Source organism: Balaenoptera ricei, chromosome 3 (genome assembly GCF_028023285.1).
Source record: "Balaenoptera ricei isolate mBalRic1 chromosome 3, mBalRic1.hap2, whole genome shotgun sequence".
Classification (NCBI taxonomy): Eukaryota; Metazoa; Chordata; class Mammalia; order Artiodactyla; family Balaenopteridae; genus Balaenoptera; species Balaenoptera ricei.
The window spans coordinates 161,882,276-161,904,162 of record NC_082641.1 but is presented as its reverse complement, the minus strand read 5'-3'; the positions used below and the strand labels follow the sequence as shown (position 1 = coordinate 161,904,162).

General features: G+C 36.7%; 1 protein-coding gene across 1 annotated transcript in view; it reads left to right on the top strand.

Moving 5' to 3' along the window:
* The window catches only part of LOC132363431 (uncharacterized), a 97,887-nt gene extending 77,732 nt beyond the window's left edge, over window positions 1-20,155 (top strand). The window contains exons 5-6 of the mRNA XM_059919133.1: window positions 11,901-12,044; window positions 19,907-20,155. Of these exons, the coding sequence (XP_059775116.1) occupies window positions 11,901-12,044; window positions 19,907-19,952 (190 nt within the window). The 3' untranslated portion in view covers window positions 19,953-20,155. The remainder of the gene's footprint in view (window positions 1-11,900; window positions 12,045-19,906) is intronic.
* The last annotated feature ends 1,732 nt before the right edge of the window (window positions 20,156-21,887 follow it).

Below are 21,887 nucleotides of genomic sequence, written 5' to 3'. Positions count from 1 at the left end.
GAAGAATTGTTATGTCTTCTTGGAGAATTGACCCCTTTATCATTATGGAATGTCCCTCTTTGTCTGATAATTTTCTTTGCTCTTAACTCTGCTTTGTCTGAGATTGATACAGCTTCTCAAACTTTCTTTTAATTAGTGTTAGCATGATGTAGCTTTCCCCAACGCTTTACTTTTAAGCTATATGTGCCTTCATATTTAAAGTAGATTTCTTATATTTGGATCTTGTTTATCGATCCTCTGTGACCATCTCTGTCTTTTAACTGGTGTATTTATACCACTGGTATTTAAAATGATTACTGATATCATTGGATTAACACCTACCATATTTGTTACTGTTTCATACTTATTGCCAGTGTTCTTTGTTCCTTTTTTACATTCCACTCTTTTTCTGCCATTTCTCGGTTTAATCAAGCATTTTATATGATTCACTTTTCTCTTCCTTGAAAATCCAGACACGATGGACTGGTGAAATTCACTGCAGTACATAGTCCTTTAGAGATGTGGTGTTATAGAAGCATTGCATAGTCTTATGATTAGGTCTCAGTCTTATAATGAGCATGTGCTCCTCAGCTATGAATGTCACAAGTGCCTCTCAGTATTTTCCCTCACCTTAGGTGAAACACAATGGCCGGCAGGGGTCACGGTAGGATATTTCCCTTCCCCCAGGTCAGTTAGGCTCTGACAAAACCCCATAGGTTAGGCCTCTGGTAAAACAGTTTCTCCTGAGGGCAGGCCTTATGAAGAACAACAGAATGCTCTGGTGTATTTCAAAATTGCTCCTTTCACCCTCCCCCTGCCAGAATTCCAAGGGGATTTTCCTTTGACCTTCACCTGGTAGTCACAACCTGGTAGAGCTCAAGAGACAAAACTCGCAAAAGGATAGGGGCTTCCCTGGAGTTTTTACCTCACAGACTTTTCCACACAAGCCTCCAGCAATCCTTCAAATATAGTTCAGGTTTTCCTACCTCACCATTGCTTTCCACAGAGATTTCTGCTCTTGGGTTTCTGTTCCGGTAAGTTGTTACTCTCTGTATCTGCCATCTGCCTCTCCAATTTTGGGCACGGTGATTTTTCCTGTGACCTCACTTCTCTAATGAATCTAAGAAGAATTGTTGATTTTTCAGTGTGTCCAGATATTTACCTGTTAGGACAGAGTGGCAACTTCCAAGCTCCTTCCTTGCTGGACTCAAAACTAGAGGTCTCATAAGTTTTTTACAATGGAATAAAACATGTTAATTTTCAATACTTCTAATGTTTTAGGTTGCACTGTATTAACTAAATATAAGATTTACTAATTTTTTTAAGTCTATCTATAACTTTATAACAAACAAGAAAGTTTCTAGTGTTTTTGTCAGAAAGATTTTAAGGTCATAGAACAATAATATTTTCCCCATCAATCACTGAGATCAACTTTGCACAGTTCAGCTTGTATGATCATTTTTATAGCTCCACAGTGAAGACAGCCTGTACTTTATTTACCCTATATTTTATTTCTCACATATACATGGGTTCCTATTCTGCTTTAATAATCTACTGATGTACTGTTACAGCTTATTAGATTTTTTTAAACTACTGAAATTTGGAGTGTGTTTTGATATTGGATATGGACATTTCTTTCCTCATTCCAACTTTATCCTACTTGAAAAAATCTGCTTTATGGTGATAAATCCTTCTTGATCATAATGACTTTTTAAAAATATGTTGCTGGAATCTATTTGCTAATGTTACTTAGAACTTAAGATCTTAAAAGAAATGTGCTTCTAGTTACTTTTTGGGTAAATTTTCCATATCTGATTTTTGTATTAGGACTCTTCTAATTTTTTAATACATTGGAAAATAACTGATGTCTTTCTAAGGTGTATATCTTTGATTATATTTTCTAATTTCATAAAGCTACTTGTATTCTCTACTCAAAACAGGAGTAAATAATGGCTGCATATAACTAATCAATAATCAGCCATTTTGTCCAGATTTTCAAATGTGTTGGTATAAAGCTACCATAGTATTCTTTCGTAATTAAAAAAAAAAAAAAATTCTCTCTGTTTTATAGCTAGTCCCATCTCTATCATATTGGCCAAATATTGCTTATTTTATTGGTCTTTCTAAAGAACAAGCTTTTGGTTTTATTTGCCAAGTTTACTGCTTTTCTTCTCTATTTTTGACTTTTCTCTTGATTAATTTTGTCCTTCCACTCTTTTGGATTTACCTTGTTCTTCTTCTATGTCTACTGTCCAATACCTGTAGCTTCAAGAGCCATTTTCAACAACTCAACCAGCTCTGCCAGCTGTGTCATGCCCACTTCATCATATGCCATTAAAACTTAATCTCATACACTGGGTGAAGACTCAGCAGCCTTATTTTGCTTTCAAAATTGTTCTATGGCCTTGGATCCTTCTTCTTCTCCTAAATTACCACTATCATCAGGGAAACTTCTAGCGGGCCCAGAATTCTAGGCTTGCCTTTCCTCCAGTTTCATAATAAAAGAAAAAAACATTTCCACCCTTTTTTTTGATGTTGATCGAAAATTTAGCAGCACTTCTTTGCACTGTATTCAAATCCCGAAATATATGCAAGCCTTCATGCACACAGGCTCACTGAAATGTCATAATTTTAAACTATGTATGACCTTGAACAATGACCTTTCCAAATACTCCACACTCTTCCTAGGTGTTCAGAGTTTTTCATTCCTACATCTTTTACACATGGTCGATTTGTGTCGTAAGTTCTTCCTCCCTCCCACTTCTGAGTATATATCCAAAGGAAACATCATCATTATTTGAAGAGATACCTGTACTCCCACATTCACTGTAGCATTATTCACAAGAGCCAAGGTATGGAAACAACCTAAGTGTCCATAGTAGATTAATGGATAAAGGAAATATGGTATATGTATACAATGGAATATTATTCAACCTTAAAAAAGAGGAAAATCCTGTCATTTAAATCAACATGGATAAAACTGGAGGACACTATGCTAAGTGAAATACGACAAAGACAAATAGTGCATGATGTCACTTATATGTGGACTCTAAAAAAACAATGAAATAAATCAACTCTTCCCTCCCTGGACATTTTCCTCAGCAGAATCTAGCAGCCTCTACTATAAGTCTTATCTTTTTTTTTTATTGTTTGTACCAGATCACAACCCCAGGGAACCTATGTATTTACCGATGTATATCTAGATTATAGTTTACCATTGTTCTTTTTCTTTGTAATTCATTCCTTCCACTTCTGGCATCAGAACCTCCTTTTTCCTTTGGAGGAGTCCTTGTGATTCAGGTAGGCTGTGTGTCTCCTCCCTAGGCTGTGTGACTTCGGGCTGGCTAGACACAGTGTTTTATATATACTCTATATGTCCTAAGTACTTATTTCTCTGTTTTCCATCATTTTCCCTCCAAATTTTAGTGTAGTTATTTTTTAATTGACATTTGTAATCCTTTCTTTTGTTTGACTAAGGTACTGTTCAACCGATCTTCTGAGTGCTTAATTTCAGCTTTTTAAATTCTAGAAGTTTCTTTTGGTTGCATTTCACAGATACTTTTTGCTTAAATTGTATATGTTGTCCGTTTTTTAATATATTGATCATAATTTTAAATAATAGTTTCATTGATATATAATTTACTTTCCATATTATTTAAAGTGTACAATTTAATGTCTTATGCATCTACCACCACAATCAATTTTAGAACTTTCATCCACCACCTCCCAAAAGAAAAAGAATCTATTATAAGTCACTCACACCCCCATTTCTCCAAACCCTAGGCAGCCACTAATATCCTTTGTCTCTACAGATTTGTCTAGACTGGACATTGCATACAAATGGAATCATACGATTACTTAGCATGTTTTCAAGGTTCATGCATGTTGTAGCATGTATCAGTACTTGATTTCTTTATATGGCTGAATAATATTCCATGGTGTGGATATTACTATGTTTCATTTATCCATTCACAGTAAATGGCCATTTGGGTTACTTCCACTTTGGAGCTCTTATGAATAATGCTGCTGTGGTTGGATTTACGTGCAAGTTTTGTATTCAGGTCTAGATTTGTTTTTTAAATTAACAGACTATTTCGGAGCAGTTTCTGGTTTACAGAAAAATTAAGCAGAAAGGACAGAGCTCTCATACTTCCTTACCTCTCAACCCAGTTTCCCCTATTATTAACATCTTACATTAGCGTAATACATTTGTTATAGTTAATGAACCAATATTGATACATTATTACTAACTAATGTCCATGCTTTACTTTAGACCTCACTCTTTGTTTTGTACATTTTATGATTGTTGACAAACGTGCAATAACCTGTATCCACCATTACACAACCATACACAGGAGTTTCTCTGCCTTTAAAATTCTGGGCTTCACCCATCCTTTTCTCCCTCCCCACAACCTCTGGCAATCACTGATCTTTTGACTGTCTCCACACTTTTGCCTTTTCCTAAATTTCATATAGCTGCAATCATATAATATGCACGTAGCCTTTGCAGATTGGCTTTTTTTCACTTAGCAATATGCATTTAAGCTTCTTCCATGTCTTTTCATGGCTTCATAGCCTTTTCTTTTTAGTGCTGAATGCTATTCCTTTGTACGGATATACCATAGTTTGTTTATCCATTCACCTATTGAAAAACACCTTGGTTGATTTCAAGTTTTGGCAACTATGAAAGAAACTGTTATAAACATCCATGTGCAGGTTTTTATGTGGACATAACTTTTCAGTTCCTATGGGTAAATACCAAAGAGCATGATTACTAGATCACTGTATGGTAAAAGTACGTTTAGTTCTGTAGGAAACTGCCAAGTATCCTGCTAGCAACAAATGAGAATTCCAGTTGTTCTGCATCGTCAACAACTTTGGTATTTCAGTATTTGGATTTTAGCTATTTGAATAGGTGTGTAGTGGTATCTCACTATTGTTCTAATTTAAAATTCCCTGATGACATGGAATGTGTAGCATCTTTTCATATGCTTATTTGCCATGTGTCTATTTTCTTTGTTTAATCATAGTTGTTTTGTTTTGTTTTTTAACCGCCTACTAACTCTTGTCCTCCTGTGTCTATTTACATTGTCCTTTTTTTCTTTTTTTTTTTTTTTTTTTTGAGCTTTTAATCATTTAGTCTTTTTCCTGGTATGTCCAATTATTTTTTATATTAAAATTGGGCTTAACTTATTTTAGGAAACTATAAAGATACCTCCACATTCTGGATGTTATTATCGTTCTCTTGAAAAGATTTCCTTTTGCCCATGGCAGACAGTTACTATAGGGACTGGAAACCTTAGTCCATTCTCAGTTTGAGCTCATTCAAAGCTGTTTTTCAGTCTGTGTGAAGGTTGCTCTATTTCTGTCTTGCCCTTCCTCTATGGGTGTTGCCCTTTGGGATTACCATGTGGAAATTTGGATTCTCCCTATTCCCAACTACCCTTGTATTTGTTAGGCTTTAAATGTAATAGTTCCCCCAGCCCTGTGAGACTAAGGATACGTGTGGCTTGTCATTCCATTAGTTGTTGCTTTTAGCTTGAGCTCTTGCCGTTTGGCTTCTGTGGTTAGAGTCGTTTGAACTCCTTGGTTTTTCAGCTCCTAGGCTGTATGAGTTGAATCAGCAAATGCCCCAAGGAGAAAAGCTGCACCAAATGTCAAGCTTGCGTCTGTGTTTCCCTTCTCTCCAGAACTTGACCCACATGTCTCGGTGTCTCTCTAACATTCGGATGCCGGCGAACAGATGTTTTCTTACTTTATCCAGGTTTTCTAAAATTTCTTTAGACTTCACCTGATCTTACGTTATTATTGAACTATCATCTCAATTATCCCTAGGAAGAAAATTTACAATTTTATGTTTTATTTTTTTATTTTCTATATTAACTCAGTTTCTGTAGAGACCTTTTACCTGATTTTTCAGTCTAGTTCCTGTGTTACCAGTAAGATGGAGATAGGTGGAGGCTAAGAATATTGGGGGGAAAATCACTGATGAATGATAGGTCTCGTTCTTTTTGGTTTTCCTCTCCTTATTTACTCTGGCAGCCTACATTTGCCCTTCTTGATTTGACCCAGTTGCCCAAATAAGCAACCCACTCTGGCAAACACCTGACTTTACTCTCATAAATGTCTGCATGTTAGGATTAGCTAGATGATGAACACCACGCCAAAGTTCTTTGTGTGACCAGTCAGAATGGCCATCATCAAAAAATCTATAAACAATAAATGCTGGAGTGGGTGTGGAGAAAAGGGAACTCTCTTGCAGTGTTGGTGGGAACGTACATTGATACAGCCACTATGGAGTACAGTATGGAGGTTCCTTAAAAAACGAAAAATAGAACTACCGTACGGCCCAGCAATCCCACTACTGGGCATATACCCTAAAAAAAACCATAATTCGAAAAGAGACATGTACCACCATGTTCACTGCAGCACTATTTACAATCACCAGGACATGGAAGCAACCTAAGTGTCCATCGACAGATGAATGATAAAGAAGATGTGGCACATATATACAATGGAATATTACTCAGCCATAAGAAGAAATGAAATTGAGTTACTTGCAGTGAGGTGGATGGACCTAGAGTCTGTCATACAGAGTGAAGTAAGTCAGAAAGAGAAAAACAAATACCGTACGCTATCACATATATATGGAACCTAAAAAAAAAAAAAAAATTGTTCTGAAGAACATAGGGGCAGGACAGGAATAAAGATGCAGACGTAGGGAATGGACTTGAGGAGACGGGGAGGTGGAAGGGTAAGCTAGGATGAAGTGACAGAGTGGCTTGGACATATATACACTACCAAATATAAAACAGATACTAGTGGGAAGCAGCCACATAGCACAGGGAGATCAGCTCGGTGCTTTGTGACCACCTAGAGGGGTGGGGTAGGGAGGGTGGGAGGGAGATGCAAGAGGGAGGAGATATGGGGATATATGTATATATACAGCTGATTCACTTTGTTATAAAGCAGAAACCAAGTCACCATTGTAAAGCAATTATACTCCAATAAAGATATTTAAAAAAATGTTAGAGAGTAAAAAAATTCAAAAGAATTGGCCACACTTCTCCAACAGATTCTCTAACATTTAGCAGAAGAGAATTCATACTGAATCTGGTTTATGAGTAAAAGACAAGTCAACTTTAAAGTGGATCACAGATGACAACATTTCTTTTCCATGTGCCTGCTTTGGAGCCATATTTCTGCTGACCACTCAAAAACTTCCTCTTGAGTATTCTGTGATATATTAGAACCAGGAATAAGGGATGTTAGTGCTGGAAGGGTCAGCCAGTGGTCTGCCATTTAATTCACATATCCTTTCTGCACCAGACTCTTTTAAGATCATTGAGTTAGCCTGAGAATTTTGAAGCTGTGGAATTCAAGACAGTACATTACAATATGCCAATATTACTATTCTCCTGCTCTGACATTCTCCACTGATGGACAGATGAAGGAGAAGGAAGGGCAGTCACCAGTAACTGAGAGTAAATGAAACTGGAATATTATAATTCAGTATCATTTGAGTGACTGAATTGGCTGGCAGAGTGTTCTCCAGTTAAGGGTGAGGAAAGATTAATTCTGCACATGACACCACTACTGTATTTATACAAGTCTACTGGGACAGTTGTTTGCCTTGAATTGTCTTCTTCATTCATTTCAGTCAGACAGTTGCGTTGACTGATTTTCCTTTCTGATGTATGAAATGGCTGTTTGACTGAATTTACCATTTAATTTCCACTAATGCACTGTAAAAACAATACATTAGTCAAATTGGATTGGCAGGTATGAAAATGTTTACCCCAGAACTAGACAGAAATATAATATTGCCTTCTACAGAAATGTAAGTCATATGCCCTGGATTTGGGGGAAATGTTCCAATTTTAACTATTTTGCCACTTTTCAAACATGTAGGGTCACTGATCCCATAGTAAAAATAAGAAGATCTGTGAAGTCCAGATAAAAATAGTTTTGTGTCACTCTGACAATCACATAACACAAAAGAAAAAACTATTATGAGAGAAATTTTACTGAGTTTCATACTTATCAAGAGGTGTTTCTATGTTAAACTTCTGAGTCTTATTCTAGAAGTTCTTTAGGAACAAACACTTCAAATATATTCATAGAAAACCCTCTTTATTTATAATTCCATTCTTCCAATAGTTATAGTTACTATGACAGGCCATTTCTCCATGTCCCATCCCATGATTCTCTGCTCCTACTGAGCATTTGGAAATTGCTGGCATGAGCAGGAAAGTGAAGCAGTTTTTGAGATTACTGAATAATGCTGATGTTATAAAGACTGCTTTCTTCCACAGTTGACAAACTTATTATGGTACCGATGGTTGGCTACTACTCTTAGAGATGAAAAAGGTCTTAAGGAATCTTCCATATTCCATTCACCAATCTGTGTTCTTGTTCAAAGCAAAATTAATTCCTTTCAAAATTAACATATTAGCTTAATAATAATTTTTAATCTTAAAATAATCTATCTGAGAGAATGGGAAATTTTGGTAGGAAAAAGTGACAGAAGATGGGACAAGAAGAGAATTCATAGAAAGACAAAACAGAATTTTTTAAATGGTGGGTACGAACTTCTCTTTCCAACTATATCAGTTTACCTTAGGAAAACATACTAGAAAGGCCAGAGAAATCATAAGCAACATTTGACTGTGAGCGTTAGAAAGCTACTGAGGTAGCCATGACCTAGAAGAGTAAAATAGAGAAAGAAACTCACTGAAGTGAGAACAATATTCTGCACATGCTTTTCTAGCCCAGTCATTTAGAAACTACCGATGAAGAGCAAAAGTCTGAGAAACCAAATGTGACTCCTAAGAGGTAGAAAAGCCAGTAGATCTTAGGACAATGTCATAGGACTAAGGAACCAGAGCTGGAATTGAGAAATAACAAGGCAGCTAGAATTTTAAGGACCAAAATCACAGAGAGAGTAAAGATTCAGAGAACTGAGCTGGATTCAGCAACAGTGTTCCCTTGCAGTAGTTTCCATGTATAATAGGTAGACAAGGCAAGATGCTAAGAAGTCAAACAAAAGCTAACTAACTGAAGTCAAAGCAAAGACTTAGTTGGCTCATAACGCTGAAGAGACAAAACTGGGGTTCAGAACCTATGAAAGATTTCTGGCCCAATGGAAAACTAATGATATGAATTAGGACATTGAAAGTCTCTACATAGGTGTGTGTGTGTGTGTGTGTGTGTGTGTGTGTGTGTGTGTGTCTGTGTGTTAGGAAGGTTGATGCAACATCTACATTGAACCTTATAAAGAAGGAAAATGAGTATGAAGTTGGTCCAGTGACTGAGGTGATCTTCCCCTCTGCTCCCTATCTAAGAATAGGAAATTCTCTCCTCAAGAATATACAGTTGACCCCTTGAACAATGTAGGGGTTAGAGACGCTGACTCCCTGTGCAGTCAAAAATCCACATATAACTTTATGGTCGGCCCTTCTTATCTGTGGTTCTGAATCTGAGGATTCAACCAACCACAGATCATGTAGTACTGTATTACTTATGGAAAAAAATCCATGTATAAGTGGATCTGTGCAGTTCAAACCCAGGTTGTTCAAAGGGCAACTGTAATGTCATTCAGATTCTCTACAACTTGTCATATCCCAAGTCTGGTATTCATTCACTGAAGAACCACCAAGACTACCAAGAAAAGGAGAATTAGAATAAAAAACAAAACAGAATCAGAATCATAGATGACCTAAACATTAAAGTTCATACATATTTTGGTAAATGTTATCAAGTTCAAGAGAATAGATGACAAGGTGGAGAATTTAACTTGACAACTAGAAACTACAAACTGATTGAAGTTGAACTGATAGAATTAAAAATTATACGAAATTTAAAACTCGGTAGTGGATTGGACACAGGTAAAGAGCGGTAAGTGAACTGGAAGATAGAGTAGTAAAAATATTAAGACTAAAGCATGGGAAACGAAAAGAATAAAAAGTACACAAAAGCGCATTTGAGACATATGGGCCACAGTAAACATTTTTATCATATGTGTAAACTGGAGTCCAAAGAAAAAAGGAGAGAGAGATTGGGATAAAAACAATATTTCAGAAATAACAGCTGAGAGTTCTCTAAAACTAAAAAGAATATATGGAGCCATACATTCAATAAGCACTAAAAAAATGCAACAAGAATAAATACAAAGAAAACCACACCTAAGATCACCACCGTACAATTCATGAATAACAAAGAAAAACATGACATCTTAAAAGCAGCCCCAGGAAAAAGAGAGAGATTCCTTTCAAAGGAACAACAGGATTAAGATTACAGCTTACTTCTCAACGAAACTGACTGGATACTAGAAAATAATGGAATAACATTTTTAAGTGCTAAAGAAAAGAGCTGCCCATTGGGAATTCTAGAGGCAGAGAAAATGTTGTTTGGAAGGAAAGATGAAATAAGGAAATTTGCAGACAAACAAAATTTAGAAAATACGTTCTCATCAGAACCGACTGAATTAAATTATAAAGGGAGACCCGCAGGCAGAAGGAAGGTTATCACACATGAAAATAAGGACTTTATAAAGAATTATGTATAACAGAAAGGATAAATAAGTGGATAAACCTAAATAAAATCTAACTGCACAAAAGAGTAATAATAAAATATATCAAAAATTAGAATGCATTAAAAACAAATGGAAGAGGAAAAAAGTAGTCAAAGAAATTTAAGATCTCAGCATTGCTTGAGAAGCAGTAGAAGAGCTAATAAGTCATGGTACATGTGTAACTGCTACTTATGTAAAAATAACAAGCTAATACAAGGGAAAAATGGAATTTGAAGAAATCTAAAAGGAAGAAAGAAGAGCAAAAGGAACATAACAAGGTGGGACAAATAGTAAACAAGGAGTAAACGGTCTATAAGAAAATACATTAACTGTAAATACTCCAATTAAAGGACAAGGAGTATTGAAACAAACAAAAAACCTAATTCTATGCCACTTACAAGAGACAAGAGTCAGACTGAAAATTAAAGGATTCAAAAATTATGTCATAACAACAATAAATACAATTGAAGATTTTTTAATGTTAACACAGATTTGAAAGCAAAAATTATCACTGGCAATAAGGCAGGATAATAAAAACCCACTGTTACTTTACAAGGAATATATTATAAATCTAAACTTCAATGCACTATATGAAGGGAAATTCCAAAAAACTAAGTCGAAATAGAAAAATCTAAATTACCTAGATCAGTAACATAGAACCACAACAACAAATCAGCAGATTATAGAAGATCTGAATACCATCATTAAAAACTCTGGCCTAAATTTACATAAAAGCCTGCACCAACAATGATGGAATATATATATTACGCAGAAATTTTTAGGTGCACGTGGCACATTTATAAAACTGACTATATGCTGGTTATAAAACAAGACTCCGAATACGCAAGAAATTAAAAAATATAAAACCAATATTTTACCAAATAGTTGGATATTAAAAACATACTTCTGATCATTATGTAGGTCAAAGATAAAGTCGTAATGGGAATTAGAATTTTATTAATTGAATGATAATGAAAATATGCCATAACAAAACCTGTGGGTCGCAAATAAAGCTGTGGTCACAGAGATGTTTACGTATTCAAATTATATTCTCTAAATGTAAAAGGGAAAGGAATAAAGCAACTAGAAGATAACCTATCACCCTGAGGTAGGCAGCTCCTGAACTGTACCTGGTGGGGAAGGCAGGGCAGAACTTCAGGAGGCCAGCTGAGAGCACGGTGAACACCATGTCAGGAGCAGTCTCCAAGAAAGAGCATTTAATGTACAAAGGGATGACTAAAATATATTTAAGAGCTAGCACCCTGACTCCTCTTAAGGATGACTTACGTTGCTGGGGAAAAAATAAGAAGTGCTCGATGTAGAAGGTGAATAACTTTATAATTCCCAGGAGAATCTTGGTACCAGGACCGCAGAATGAAGAACTTGGAGTTCCCGTGGCTAATCCAGCCGAGGGAAAAGGAGAAACACAGACGGGAGAGAAAATAAAGGGAACCCTTGGTGCAATTTGGTGCTGCTGCAGGCCCAAGTCCAGGTATGTGCTCTCTAGCTCCACATCTTAGATAAAAGCCACCATGTTCCTCAGTCTTTCAGGTACTTAGAATTTCTCTTTAGAACCTGAAAATGGGGTCAGGTTTCCTGTCTGCCTTGCTACAGTACAAAATAGAGGCAGGATGTTTGAAATAGTTCTCCATCTGGCAGAGGAGGCCTTGAAGCTGTGAGCCACTCGCTGCGAACCAGCAGGACGTGAAGGATTCTTGAGCAGATCTGAAGCTACTGGGAGGCCTTTCAGGAGTTAAATCCCATAGTAAATACTGTACCTTCAATGGCCCCTTCTCCCTCTCTGTCCAGTCTTCCTCCACTCGCGTGGGGGCCCAAAGGGGTTAAATGAGCACTCTTTGACTTGTACTTGGTGGTCCCAGAACTTGACTTGGGCTTGGAGACTTCCATGAAAAGTCTGCCTTCCATCTACTACTGGCTTACGTTTCTTGGTCTCTCTGCTCCAGGCTAATCCCTTCAACCTGCTTTTTCCATTTCTGCCAATACTCCCCCTCTCCAGACCTTCCTAATGCTCTTCTGGGGCGGGAGGAGGCTTACTGAGGGCAATGTGTATTTCTAGAGGGAGAGGTGACCACATGACTTCACAGTGCTCGTCCCCTTGATTATTCAGTTTCTGTCTGGATTAGTCGTGGGTGTTTGTGCACCCCAGCCTCACCCCCAGGAGGCTTTAGAACACTGTCCTTATCTCAGCACTGAGCCTCTCTCTAGCCTCCTTCCCTCTCTCTCCTTACCCACCTTTACCCACAGACTCGCAGGCTTTCTGGACCTCTGAGGAATAGAAGCACTTCACAGAACCTCTGCTACAGAACCAAACATATTGAAATGACTCTTTACGAAGATATTGAAACAACAGAAAAAGAATACATGACGATTGTTTCTCCTGAGGGTTCAATTACCTAGGGGGCCTTTAGCAAACTTTGATTGATACATCTAACCCTTCCTTCCTTGGCAATAGTTGATCACACTGTGAGGAAAACAAGTTAGAGAATGGAAAAATAATATTTGGATTTCAACGAAATAATAAAAATGCAGGGAGTATCTTTGACTTTTGCAAGGTGAGAAGAGAGTTTACATTTTGATTATTTGATGGCAGGAATCCCTTTTAAAACAGGGCCAGTCTGCATGATGCATTTAAAAATCAACCTTTTCAAATACAGCCATAACACCCACAAGATTTCTTGATTCCTCTGGGGTCAGATAAACCATCACATTTCACAGTGGTGCCCTGTATATGAAAGTGATAAACATAATCTGGAAGCACAGCAGTGGCTAAAAATATGGAGCTGGCAGCCATTCGCTGAAATGATTTTTTGCTTTTAATTCATTGCCCAAAATGCTCATGTCCAAATTCAGGCAGGTAGATCTTACCAACCATCAAGAGCTTCAACTCTGCTAACAGTTAAGTATGCACTTTTAAACCCTACTTTGACTGCTCCAGAAACTTACTGGGTTTCTTTAATGCCTCTGTTACTATATCCTTTGTGTCATTTTGTTTTTCTTTAAAAACATAGCTGTGTGACCTTGGGGAAGTTATATTATTTCCTTGAGACTTGGTTGCCTTCTCTGTGAATATCTGGGTATAATTTTAGTATTGCTCAATAGACTTTTCAGTGATAATGAAAATATTCTATATCTGTACCATGCAATGCAGTATTCAATAGCTACATGGAGCTAATAAACATCTTTGAAATATGGCAAATGCAACTGAGGAACTGAATTTTTAATCTTATTTTTAAATTTGTTTAAATATAAATAATGCCACGTGGCTAGCATCTGTTGACAGTACAGATCTACATAGTATTTTAAGGACACTCTCCACTCAAAAACTACTATTCATTAACTCAACCTAAATATTTTTGCCCTCTGACAAACAGAAAATAATTTATGCTTCCCTTGAAATTATCTGTCAAGACCTTTATCAGTTTGGGGACATTCTATTCTTAAAATTGACTTTGCTTTATGAAACTTTAATAATGTTGGAGTTTCCTGCCCTTGGTACCACCTTTGTGATGATGGGAAATACTGTGGATGATCAAGGACCATTTCAAGAGATCATGGAGAGAAACCTCCTTCTGGATTTAATTTCATTATGAGGATGTCAAAATGCTAAATTACTTAAAATAAAACCCATACCGTTTTTATGCTAAGTTATATTCTACATGTAGCTGGACAAATGTTAAAAATATTTTTAAAGAACTGCACATCTATTTTTGAAGCTGATTTGGCTGTTCAAGGCTTGCTAGCACTTTATCCATCTCAGTACTATTTCACTTAGTAAACAAATGCAGTTGCCATAATTGCTGCATATGTGTCTGTGTGTGTTCCCTTCTAGGTGATATGTTTTTGAAGTTGAAAACTATATTTATATCACAGCCCCTATGTATAGCACAATATCCATTGCTAATTCAGATTGTGTTTTAAGATACGAGACAAAATTTAAGACTTTTATTATAGTCATAAACATCTAGCAAACCAACCAGAAAATAAAAGCTAATTTTCAATTGGTTGGCCAAGAACAAAAAAGAGGAATACCTAGTGCAAAACCATATCTCTAATAACTACTGTTGGATTTAGAGCACACACATGCTAAACTTATTTTAAAATATCTTCTTATCAAAGATTTGAGGTTGGACCTGAAAAATTATATCAGAAGTGAAAATAATCATGTGGTCTGACCAGCCTGGATCACACAAAGTAAGTGTATACTATATATAAAATAGATAAAACTACGAGGTCCTACTGTATAGCGCAGGCAACTATATTCAATACCTTGTAATAACCTATAATGGAAAAGGATCTGAAAAAGAAATATATATATCTGAATCATTTGGCTGTACACCTGAAACACAACATTGTCAATCAACTATACTTCAAGTAAAACAAAACAAAACAAAGTAAGTGTAAAGGGAAGTATAGTTTTATAAATTCACCTCTGATATCCAATGGACCAACTGAAAGACAAGAGAAACTACAACTTTCTAGGAGACAGGACACGGCCAGCAAACTAGGCCGTTACCCTCGGTAACGGTCATACCTGCCAAAAAATATACAGACTAGCCTGCATTCAAGAATACATAGGAATTCTTCATTTATCTGGCATTATTAGGCAATGAGGTATTGTATGTTAGGAGAAGTTTCTTTTAAATGACAAATTTAAGAGGAGTTATTTTAACCTTCACTCGGTAATTTTTTTCTAAAATTAAGAAATGTATCCACTGGCGTATCTAATATTTCCTTGATAACTCGGGGTCATAAGTTCAATCAACATTTGCATGAATAACGCGAATGGAAACAAGACAGGCATGCTTACTGAAACTGAAAATGACATAGCACTGGCTGGAATAACTGATGAGACAGCAAGAAAAAAACAAAAATGAAAACAAACCGTGCTCAAGAAACAATCAGTCAAGTTCTGACTTTCTGTACTTAGTTTCAAAAAGCGATACCACAAATCCCAGCGAGAGACTCCAGCATCACTAGCTGTCTTTCTCCTTTGTTTCCACCTTCCTTTCCTTTTCCTTCTACCCTAGATTGTTCCAGGAAGTGTTTATAGCTGCTTGCAAGACAAATTCTAATACCTGCTTTCTTTCACACAAACTTCACAATATGTCCATGTGATAAACAGTGTGGAGGTAAAAGACAATTCATCACAGGGACATCTCCTATGAAAAGAAAATTAGATACTAGCTTCTAAACATGCAGAGAGAAGGGCGTGGTGTCAGGCACTAATTTCCTTGCGAATTCCTCTCCATTTCTAATAGACGTTCTTATTTACCCAGATCCCTTTTTATTGGTGTCCTATTCCAGACTGCTCCACTCCGCCCATCCTCATCCTGTAAAATACATTCACACTCTTTTGTGACCCTACTTATTTGCCCATTAAATAATCAATCATAGAACTGTCGGAATTAAATAGAGAGAGAAATTAAAACACTGGAGTCACTTGGAGGGTTTAAGCGGCTCCACCAGAAAACACTGGGCATGGATTTAAAGAGGCTGCACGGGACTTGGCGCTTGTCCAAGTTCTTTCTCAAGAAGTATCTGAAATAAGCCTAAATTCAGAGTTAATCAGATTGGCCTGCTTTCTCAGGTGGACTGGAATTCATTGCTCTTTCCCCTCAACTCCCTGATGTCAGTGGCACTTTCTGGAGATGAGGTGAACTTCTCTGCCTACTGCAGAAGCTCAGTTCCCCCCGGGCCCACTCCCTGTCTGAAATCCCACACTTGAGGCCAGATGCCAGCCTTCCCAGAACATTCGTGGTCTCCTTTCAGTTTTTGAACTGCTCAGATTGAGTCCCTGTAGACTCTTTCTCAGCTTGACACCTCATCTTCAACCCCTTTCCCTGACCTCGATGGTTACCCTCCTACTTTAGGCCTCAGGTGCTTTAGCTATAAAATGATATATTTGCCCTTAATTCTAAAGTCTTCTTTCTAAAGCTCTACAATGTGGTGGCTCCTTGAAAATGTTTCTCTTGCTGGTTTTAATTCTGTAGAGAATTAAAACCACAGCTACTCTAAAAGACAGTAGTTACATTGGATAAGGAAAGTGTGCTTTTGTAGTTAGATTAACAGGGATGGAAGACGACTTAGTATGTTTTAAGATACTCATAATCCATTCTCATGAGAGTCAGGGGAAGAAGGGGAAGAGAGTTAATAAAATACCAAACGATTGTGACAAATTAAGTTCACGAAGATGTAGCTGATTAGTTACTACTTGAATAAGCCACACATATCCAATTCAAGTTTTCCTTTATTTTTCTAAGAAGGGATCCCAGTGAACTGAGTCCCATGTTCAGTAACTCCACGTTCAATGGCTTAGTCTTTAAAAACTGTTATGTTGCTGGAAGAAGAAATATTGCCCATCAGTCCTAATTGATGTTTAGCTATCACACACATTTGAAGTAAATTTATTACTTTGCCTGATCTCAGTGTAATATATTCCAAAGGGGCAAAGAGCACACGAAAATTTATGGAGTCTCCATCTTCTACACTAAAGTGTGCAATAAATTACATATTATTTGGCCGTGAAATTCACAAGCCATAGAAACCACACCATTAGCAATGTATACAGTGGTAAACAGCAGGTAATGATAATGATATAAAACAAAATAGACTGTGTATGTTGGCACTGCTGCCAATAAAGCAATCATTAAATGCATTCATATGCATCTACGCTAGGTAAGCTCTTTGAGTGCTATGGCTATGAATTCTAAGTACCTGTCAGGATACTATAGCCCAGTTTCTATGGCCTTTATTCAAAGACGCTGAGAAAGGGTTCCTGTGGGTAAATTCAGACCTTTTCTCAATACAGAATTTGGTCAACATGCATTCTGAACAGCAAAATTGAACACGGCTTTCAATTTTCCTACACTAATTGCCACCTCAACAAATGCAGGATTAAGTATAATGGATTATAAGAAGTTAGAAAGGAAAGATGGAAGAAGAGAAGGAAGGTAGAAAAAAGGTGGGTATGGAGTACTTCAACATTTATGTAAAGAGTGGACCTAAAACTAACCTGAGGTTACCCTAAACTATTAGCATATGCTATAGAAACTTAAATGAAAAAATGTTAAAAACCTGCAAGGGAAACTCAAAGATTCTTTGTTTTTTTTACTTTACTGCATATACACGTCCATCTTAAATAGTCTATATGCTTATATCCAATAAGAGAGCATTGTTTTGCAAGGCTATTTGGGTTCTATCAGCATGTAAAGGTCGGACAGCTCAACTTTAGCAGTTAGCCTTCAGGTGAATAATTGCTTCTTTCAGGTTGTGAGCATTTGAATTTTCCAGGAATGTTTCCCAAAAAATTAAAACTAAAAGAGTCCTAGGACAGCGTCCTTTAGAAGTTTTATAGTATCAAGGTTTTTGGAGGAAGAGTATCCTTGTCGATTATCAACACAATGACTCCAAGCAGGTCAATTTATGCTGAGAATATTCTATAACGGAACCCACTTCACCTCCAGTATACTGACAATGATCTTCCTTACTTCAACCTTGTGCTTCTTAGTAAAGTTGAAAATACTGAGCCAAGAACAGACAGTGACAATGCCAGAGACTCAGATGTACCTATAGGTGCCTTCAGACAAAATCAGCCACCCAGGCTAAAGTCCTGGTTTAAAACATCCCAACATGAATGAATCTCAAAAACCATATGCTGAGCAAGTGAAGCCAGATCAAAAGGGCACCTACTGTATTATTCAACTGACATGAAATTCTAAACTGGGCAAAATTCATCTCGAAAGATAAAAAACAGATCAGTGGTTGCCTTGGGGTGGGAGATGGGGATACTCTTGCAAAAGCCTAGGAGGAAACTTTCTCGGGTTTTAGAATTGTTATCTATCTTTATGGGGGTGGTAGGTATACAAAGGTATACATTAATTAAAAGCCACTGAACCGTTAGCTAAAAATGTCTGCATTTTGTTGTATGCAAATGATACCTTAATAAGGTTGACTACAAAATGAACCCAAAACAAAACAAAGCAGAAGAAAAACCTCTCAAGACCTCAAAGGAAATACACTGTTTTCTTCCAGGGTACCAGATTGGAAATAAGGCATTGGTCTGTTCTACCCTCAGATTATCCCTAGGATTATGTAGTCTATTTTAAAGCACTAGAGTCCCCTATCAGAAAAACTCACCCCATGTTTAATTACTTTGATTTCTTCTCTGCCTCTTCTCCCAACACAGTGAAGTCATTTACGGAAGAAAACCCAGCTTTTTCCAACTTTGCATCATCACATATTCTTTCCAAAGCTATTATTTATGGAATAAAATTTGGCTACACTTTGTAAAAATCTAGCTTTTTGAGCCTTACAAATCTTAACGGTTAACCTATTGCCTCCATTGGAATTTGGGGAAAAAATTATTTTGCAAATGAATAGCTGAGATTTGACATTTTTGTTTTTTTGTGATTTTCTCTTCCCCTAAGAGAGAAGTGAGTAGGAATGAGAAACACATACATAAAGAAAAAAAAATTATCTTGCTGCCTTTGCATGGTTATAATTTATAGGAGGCCCTCTTCAACAATAATCTATCATCAGAATCAATAAAATATAATCTCCATGAAGGCCAGGCCAGGATATTTGTCTCTTTTTCAGCAGATTGCAATACAAACCACATTCATGGATATGCTTCGTGATGATCTTTGTAATACTGTAACGGTTGACCATTTCCTCATGCCTTTTCACCTTAACTTAAACCTGCTTTTTCACTAATGACCTCACATTTCCTTCTCTATCACTTGGTTGTCGGCCTCTTTTCCAACTCCAACTCCAACTCGCATTTCACTCTGGAACCAAAGGAAGACTCACACCTTCCTGCTTTTTAGTGATACCTCAAGGTCATTACCGTATTGTGATCACCCTGAAGAAGAGCCAGACAATTGTTATTTCAGAGCCATCTGACAGTTTGTAGCTCTAAAAATTAACTAAGGACTGCATTTGTCAAAAATATCCTAGTTTAAGATTTTGGTAATACAGCAACAGTAATTCCGAAGTCACTGATGACAATCAGCGTGGGAAGCACCCTCCTTCGGGAAGATCCTTTGCCATACAATACTCTTTCCCCGTCAGGTGATAAGGAAGCATGGCCGTGGAAAGTAACCTTTTGTGGAAAGAAATACTTGGCTTCAAGAAGGCTTGAAGTTCATGTTTTTCTTGAATTAGATTCCCCATTAATTACTTTAGCCACAAAGAGGTAATTATCAGAATTATGTAAGCGATTAAGGAGATGCTACTCCACATTCTTTCAGCTTGTTGACCTTTCTCACTTTATTTCATGTGGCTATCTGAAACATCAGTGATTTACATGTCTTTCTTTTTTTTTTTTTTTAACAGATTTCTGTGTATGTGTCCCCCCATGATGAAAACTTCATTAAAATAAAATCTCATGAATAGACTCTTAAGAAGCAGAGTCTACTTGAAGTCCTGGAAAATGTGAAAGCACTAATATTCCTGGACAACTCTACACTCTGAAAGTTACTGCAAATTTTGCTGATGTCTATTTTGTCTAGGAGTTTTTCAAATTTTCTACCATGATCATTTGTTAGTTTTATCATTACATAATAAAGGCATTACATCATACAATCTTTTGTTATCCATTGCAGTTTTAAAACTATTCCTTTCCTTGTCCTCAGCAGATATGTCATAGATCATTAGTACACAAGCAAACACTTTCAACGTAACAGTACTTTATAGTGAGAAGAACTATATTGAGCTATCTCTATCCTAAGACAATGCACTAGAAAAGCACTAGGAATTCTTAAGCACTAGGAATACAGAGATGATCAAGGGGCAAGTTCCTTGCCTTCGAGTATACATAATCATTATAGCAAATGCTTAAATAGCACTTAGTATATAACTCACCACAGCAGTCTTATTATACTCCTTTTTAATAGGTGAGCAGAGGAAGCCACAGGGAAGTCATAGGGTAAAGCCAGAATTTGAACCTACGTAGACTAGTACACTCTCCATGGCTTTAACTACTACGTTAAAATATATATATATAAAAGTTATATACATATATATATATATATATATATATATATATATATATATATAACTCCAAGTATTCGAAAGTTACAAAACACTTATCTACCAAAATTCAGAAAGGAGCACACAAACTTGCATAGAAAATAAACATGTAAAAGTTCATAAATAAACCACAATATAACCTGCTCCACATAATATACTGACTGCAGTGTCCTGGGCCTCTCCCATCCTTAGGTAGCCGGAAATTACAACAAAATAATACTTTTCACCTTTGGAAGCCACACCATCTCTCATACCAACCAACCAATTACTTGCTTAGAGAGAAGAGGAAATTAACGTGAATATCGTAAATATAAATATAAATATATATATATATATATATATATATATATATATATATATATATATATATATATATATATATATATATAGCATTACTGATGTAGAATCATTGTTTAAAGACAATAACTTCAATAGCAGAGGGAATTTTACCATTGCAGGCTTCAGATTACCTCTATATTTCTCAGATTTCGTGCTAAATCATAAAATGCCATATTGTGTCTGAAGCTATTTTTTCAATAGTCCATTTTCTTAAATGGACTAGCAAAGCAGTAAATACTTAGGAACATTTTGGCTCCCAAATCCTAAAGCCATTCTGATTATGCCTGGGTGATCATGGGGACATCACTGGAACTACCAGAGGACTGGCTGAAATACCAGTGTTCTGGCCAGCTTATAAATGAGAAATTATACAGAATCCAATTTTAGTTTTTTGTTAAGTAATTCCTATGAGGCTTTTGGGCTGTCAGTGTAAAGTCCTTTGATGTGTAATCTTTATCGATTAGATAGGGAACAATGCCAATCCCCGGCATAAATACTTTCACAATCTGACACTGAAAACCCACTGTAGGGCATAGGACCCGCAAATAGGATATGAATCACACACATCCACTCATTCAGACAATCCACAAATATTCATTTTTAAGTCTACTATATGCCAATAATGTACTGGGCTCTAAGATGGTAAACCATGCTAAATGCTGAAACAGACATACTCAGTTCTGGCCCTCCTGGAACTTATTACCTACAGAAGTGCCTTCATTGTAAATGGTCAGGTCTCAGCCAATGCTATTATCAGAAGGTGACCAAATGATAGAGCTTGCTTTCTAAACAAGCTCCACACTCTTTGCTTTCAACATTTTTGCTTTCCTTCAAGGCACATAATCCAGTGGTCAATTTCTCCCAGTTAGGGAGGTTTGGGGAAAATCTACCCAGTGAACAATTCCTTGTGGCCTCACCCTTTCCTCACACTCTCCTCTGTGCTCTT